The 6531-nt window shown below is 38.9% G+C and overlaps 1 protein-coding gene across 1 annotated transcript; it reads right to left on the reverse strand.

The window, feature by feature from the left end:
• Positions 1-5084: 5084 nt before the first annotated feature.
• LOC107711834 (melanocortin receptor 3-like) lies at positions 5085-6105 on the reverse strand. The gene has a single exon (XM_016516878.1). The coding sequence runs from the start codon at positions 6103-6105 to the stop codon at positions 5122-5124; it is 984 nt and encodes a 327-aa protein (XP_016372364.1). The 3' UTR covers positions 5085-5121.
• Positions 6106-6531: the final 426 nt, after the last annotated feature.

Raw genomic sequence — 6531 nt, forward strand, 5'->3', positions numbered from 1 at the left:
ATGTGTGTACCCAATTCCCCCTGCCATGCAGTGTAGGTGTGTTTTACGTTAAAGGCACAGAATATGCAGAACAAAAAGTCCAGCGTTTTGTGCCATTATTGACCCCGGTTATCAGTCATATATTTGCTTTGGGGTTTGCATCATAGCATAAAGGATGCCAATTACACATGCTAAACCCCAAGACATCATGTGAATCACTGGATGCAGCCCGTTCTCCCTTCAGGACTACAACAATTAAGGTCCAGAAAGTCTGAAGGCAAGATCAGTAACGTCACTAGCTACTGGCCTCATTGATAAGTGATAAACATTCCTGTCCTGTTACATTCTTGTTTTCCCCTCCAGCTTTAGCAGCAATAACAAGCAATAGCAGAGCGGGAGCAACATTAACAATAAAAAATGTAAGAATTTTCTATGATAAAAGTACTCTGGGAGAATAATATACAAATATTGACATTTAAAGCTGATATAGGGAGATAAACACATAACGATTGCTTGCAATGACTGAGGATAGCCTTGGATTTTTATTTTATTTTTATCTTTGTTCATCTCACTGTTCACCTTACAGTTCAAGTTAAATGCCGATATGATAACAGAACTTAGCATTAAAAGCATTTGTGGTGAGAATGAGAAGGAAGATAATTTGAATCTGATCTGAAAAATCACACAGATCCACGCACACACTTTTTTATGGAGGCACAAACTGGCATTCATATATCCCACATGAAGAAACAGAGAACACATGCTGTGATTATGCTAAACCCTTTTATTTTACATGTTTTTTTGCAAATATTTGCTGGAGTTTGTGGTCACAGATACAAGTGAAGTGCTAAAGCTGATGTGCTAAAAGTGTTCATAGAGTGCAAGCACAGTCCTTATAACATTGCAGTGCGACTCAATATAGGTCAGCTAAATAAGCAGAATATCAAACTTAAACCACTATAGAAAAGCTAAACTATGATGCTATTTAATGGAACAAGAGGGATAATTAGTCAGAGCCAACATGTGGGTAGTGCTCTGACACACAGTGAGGTTATGCTTTGGGCGACCTGAGTTTGAATCCTGGTTTGTGGTCTTTCGGATCTTGTCCACCTCACTTTGTTCCACTTCTGAATAAAAGGCAAAAAACAAAAAACAAACAAAAATGAGGGATATTTGGTGTTTGAACTGACATGTTTAGTTGGGTATTGCTGTCTTAAGACTGACAAAAAATAAATGGGGAGACCCCAGTTACATTCCACCACTGAAAGGCAAATATAGAGAAATTTGAGACTTAGCTAAATGATCCACACATGCTGACTGCAGCAGTTGGGTTGAGTTTGACAGCATATTGTTGCTAATTGGAGACAGTCCATGCTGAATCTGATTCTGACAGCTGTGAGAAGCAACAAAGTTAGTGACACCTCAAAAAGAAGGACAGATGCTTAGGAAGTGCCCTGATGTTTTTTGATGTCAGCAAGCGAGTTTCACCACAGACTGTTAGTAAGATTCCACTTCAGCAGCTTTGAACAGAGGCATTTACACACCAAAATGGCCTGAACACTGTCACAGATACTTAAAATATATTATATACACATTTTGCACAAATGTATGCATACATTGAGATAATCCAAAGAGCATATGCTTAAACAACCCAATTTCATAATAAAACATAACTGTTTCATGTTTTGGAAAATCTTGATTTTTGACAAATTGATTGGTACAAAAACGTTTAATTTTTAGAAAAATAGTAAGCATAAACATCCACCCTTGAACCTAACCATCAGTGGGGTATAAGCAGATCGTATGAAAACGCAGAAATGAGATCATACAAATTCACCACCAATTCGCCAAAACGTAAAGCAGTTACAAAGTACCATTAGATTGTCATTTAGTCATTTCATTTAGTCATTTAGCAGACGCTTTTATCCAAAGCGACTTACAAATGAGGACAATAGAAGCAGTCAAAACTAACAAAAGATCAACAATATATAAGTGCAAATGACAAGTCTCGGTTAGCCTAACGCAGTACACGTAGCAAGGTGTATATATATTATACACACACATATACACACAAACATATACACACACACACAAAGAAAAACAAGTAGATAGAATAGAAAAAATAGAAAGCTAGTGTTTTTTTTTTATTTTTTATAAAAATAAAAAAGAAGATAAATATAGATAAAGTAGAATTAAAATAGAATAGAAAGTGCTAGAGTTAGAGGGTCAAATAAAGGTGGAACAGATGTGTTTTTAGTCGGCAGCAATAACAAGCAATAGCAGAGCGGGAGCAACATTAACAATAAAAAATGTAAGAATTTTCTATGATAAAAGTACTCTGGGAGAATAATATACAAATATTGACATTTAAAGCTGATATAGGGAGATAAACACATAACGATTGCTTGCAATGACTGAGGATAGCCTTGGATTTTTAAAATTTTTTATCTTTGTTCATCTCACTGTTCACCTTACAGTTCAAGTTAAATGCCGATATGATAACAGAACTTAGCATTAAAAGCATTTGTGGTGAGAATGAGAAGGAAGATAATTTGAATCTGATCTGAAAAATCACACAGATCCACGCACACACTTTTTTATGGAGGCACAAACTGGCATTCATATATCCCACATGAAGAAACAGAGAACACATGCTGTGATTATGCTAAACCCTTTTATTTTACATGTTTTTTTGCAAATATTTGCTGGAGTTTGTGGTCACAGATACAAGTGAAGTGCTAAAGCTGATGTGCTAAAAGTGTTCATAGAGTGCAAGCACAGTCCTTATAACATTGCAGTGCGACTCAATATAGGTCAGCTAAATAAGCAGAATATCAAACTTAAACCACTATAGAAAAGCTAAACTATGATGCTATTTAATGGAACAAGAGGGATAATTAGTCAGAGCCAACATGTGGGTAGTGCTCTGACACACAGTGAGGTTATGCTTTGGGCGACCTGAGTTTGAATCCTGGTTTGTGGTCTTTCGGATCTTGTCCACCTCACTTTGTTCCACTTCTGAATAAAAGGCAAAAAACAAACAAAAATGAGGGATATTTGGTGTTTGAACTGACATGTTTAGTTGGGTATTGCTGTCTTAAGACTGACAAAAAATAAATGGGGAGACCCCAGTTACATTCCACCACTGAAAGGCAAATATAGAGAAATTTGAGACTTAGACAGCTAAATGATCCACACATGCTGACTGCAGCAGTTGGGTTGAGTTTGACAGCATATTGTTGCTAATTGGAGACAGTCCATGCTGAATCTGATTCTGACAGCTGTGAGAAGCAACAAAGTTAGTGACACCTCAAAAAGAAGGACAGATGCTTAGGAAGTGCCCTGATGTTTTTTGATGTCAGCAAGCGAGTTTCACCACAGACTGTTAGTAAGATTCCACTTCAGCAGCTTTGAACAGAGGCATTTACACACCAAAATGGCCTGAACACTGTCACAGATACTTAAAATTTATTATATACACATTTTGCACAAATGTATGCATACATTGAGATAATCCAAAGAGCATATGCTTAAACAACCCAATTTCATAATAAAACATAACTGTTTCATGTTTTGGAAAATCTTGATTTTTGACAAATTGATTGGTACAAAAACGTTTAATTTTTAGAAAAATAGTAAGCATAAACATCCACCCTTGAACCTAACCATCAGTGGGGTATAAGCAGATCGTATGAAAACGCAGAAATGAGATCATACAAATTCACCACCAATTCGCCAAAACGTAAAGCAGTTACAAAGTACCATTAGATTGTCATTTAGTCATTTCATTTAGTCATTTAGCAGACGCTTTTATCCAAAGCGACTTACAAATGAGGACAATAGAAGCAGTCAAAACTAACAAAAGATCAACAATATATAAGTGCAAATGACAAGTCTCGGTTAGCCTAACGCAGTACACGTAGCAAGGTGTATATATATATATACAGTGGGTACGGAAAGTATTCAGACCCCCTTAAATTTTTCACTCTTTGTTATATTGCAGCCATTTGCTAAAATCATTTGTTAATTTTTTTTCCTCATTAATGTACACACAGCACCCCATATTGACAGAAAAACACAGAATTGTTGACATCTTTGCAGATTTATTAAAAAAGAAAAACTGAAAAATGCTCAGTATTTAGTAGAAGCACCCTTTTGATCTAATACAGCCATGAGTCTTTTTGGGAAAGATCCAACAAGTTTTTCACACCTGGATTTGGCGATCCTCTGCCATTCCTCCTTGCAGATCCTCTCCAGTTCTGTCAGGTTGGATGGTAAACGTTGGTGGACAGCCATTTTTAGGTCTCTCCAGAGATGCTCTGAAGTAATGAATTTAGGTAAAGGGGTGCAGAGCCAGTGGTGGTTTTGTAGGCAAACATTAATGCCTTGAATTTTATGCGAGCAGCTATTGGTAGCCAGTGCAAATTGATGAACAGAGGTGTGACGTGTTCTTTTCGACTCATTAAAGATTAATCTTGCAGCGGCATTTTGAATTAATTGTAGAGGTTTGATATAAGTGGCTGGAAGACCTGCCAAGAGAGCATTGCAATAGTCCAGCCTGGATAGAACAAGAGCTTGAACAAGGAGTTGTGTTGCATGTTCTGAAAGAAAGGGCCTGATCTTCCTGATCAGATTGTCTAGACTTCACTGAAAAAACGCAGTCAAATGATCAATGTCACTAATTTACTCATTTGAATTTTCACCTAGAAATAATGCAGAATTTCAAATATTTCATATTAATGTTAATCATAGTGTATTTTTTTATTTTTATTTTGTTGAATCCTAAAACTGTCCATTTATTTCAAGGTTTAAATAAAGAGTTTAAATCCTAGATTTCAGTGTAGCTTCCGACTGTCAGACCCAACTGCGTAATGAATACACTTAATAAACTTGACTAACACATAATTAATCATTCAATCTACCCTTCAGTTCTCTGATTTTCTTGCAGCACCTGAGCTTTCCAAATCCTTCATAGTGCTCGACAAATTTATAGTCCAATTTTTCTGAATTCTATGTGTCTGCTTTTGACCGTATCCTCCTCTCTTGATATGTAATATCATTGTGACCACCACACTTTGGCATCTTACATCAAGGTAAACTTCTTGTTTGCACATTCAGTCTCCTTTCAAATCAGACATTCATCTAAAGTGGAGGCTGACAGCCAAAACAGCAGAGTATCTCCTTAAAGGTCTTCCTCATTTCCAGACTACGGCAGGCGTAGATGAGGGGGTCAATCACAGAGTTGCACATAATGAGGACCAGGTACGTGGTGAAGTGAGACATGTAGCAGAGGCAGAGTGGATGGTGCGGACAGGACACCAGCAGAATGAGGTGGAGGAAAAACGGCGCCCAGCAACACACAAACATGCCGAGCAGGATGGAGATGGTCACAGCTCCCTTCATGCAGCTGCGTTGACGTGGGGCCGAGTTGCCGGCTGCTGCTGCTGCTGGGGGTAATGCTGCGATTCTCTGGATGTGAAGTCTGGCGAGAAGAAACATGTGTATGTAGAGAGTGGCCATGAGCACCAGCATGGCAAAGAACATTGTAATTAGACAAACAATCACGGTCTTGCTCTCAGAGTACACTATGAAGACGATTCCACAAACCACGCACACAAACCAGATCGCAGCGATGGCCACCAATGCTCTGCGTACAGTCACTATGCTGTCGTAGCGTAAGGCGTAGAAGATCGTGACGTAGCGGTCGACAGCAATCGCCAAGAGGTTGCAGATTGATGCCACAAGAGAAATGCAGATCATTGAATCAAACACATTGTCCATCAAACGCACAAAATGGTCACTGGCCACCAAAAGGCGACTGTTTAGTACAGCAATGACAATGGTCTCCAAAGAGTTCGATACACTCACCAACATGTCCGCAGCAGCCAGGCTGCACAGGAAAAAATACATCGGAGAGTGAAGGTTCTTGTTTTTGACCACGGCCAAGATGACGAGGATGTTCTCCAGAAGACTCACAATACCCAAGGTGAGAAAAACCTCCGCCTGGATCTGAACCTGCGTGCACAGCGCCCCTGCAGGAGGATCAACCGTGCTGTCATTAGGAGGCAAAGACGTGCTGTTTGCAGGTTTCTGCCCTTTAAGAAACTGCAGGTATGAGTCGTTCATGAGGAATTGTGACGATAAAGAGACAGGGAAGAACAGACAGCAGATGAGGGATTGAAATTACAGAGGAAACGAAAAAAAATTTAAAGCAGAAAAAAATTATAAAGAGTAAAAAAAAACTGATTCAGATGATGGAATAAACCACAATAAAGGAATCTGAAAGCTGCAGGTGTAGTCAACGTCAAGGTGTTGCAGTTCTTCCGATGTTGGCTTCAAAAATGCTCTGCTGCTCCTCTGTTTGTTGGATATGCTTCTGTAGAGATGCTCTGTGATTCAGAGGCTCGGAGCAAACAGACTCTCTCACAGCCACTGGCTGTACGTCAGCAGATGCAGCCTCCGCCTGCTCTGTGTGTTTGCTCAAGATTTTAAATGAAAGATGTGAGTACGTACACACACAGACACACACATTCATAGTGCAGGGCAACAGGC

This window comes from Sinocyclocheilus rhinocerous, unplaced genomic scaffold, assembly GCF_001515625.1.
Source record: "Sinocyclocheilus rhinocerous isolate Xijiao unplaced genomic scaffold, SAMN03320098_v1.1 scaffold988, whole genome shotgun sequence".
Classification (NCBI taxonomy): domain Eukaryota; kingdom Metazoa; phylum Chordata; class Actinopteri; order Cypriniformes; family Cyprinidae; genus Sinocyclocheilus; species Sinocyclocheilus rhinocerous.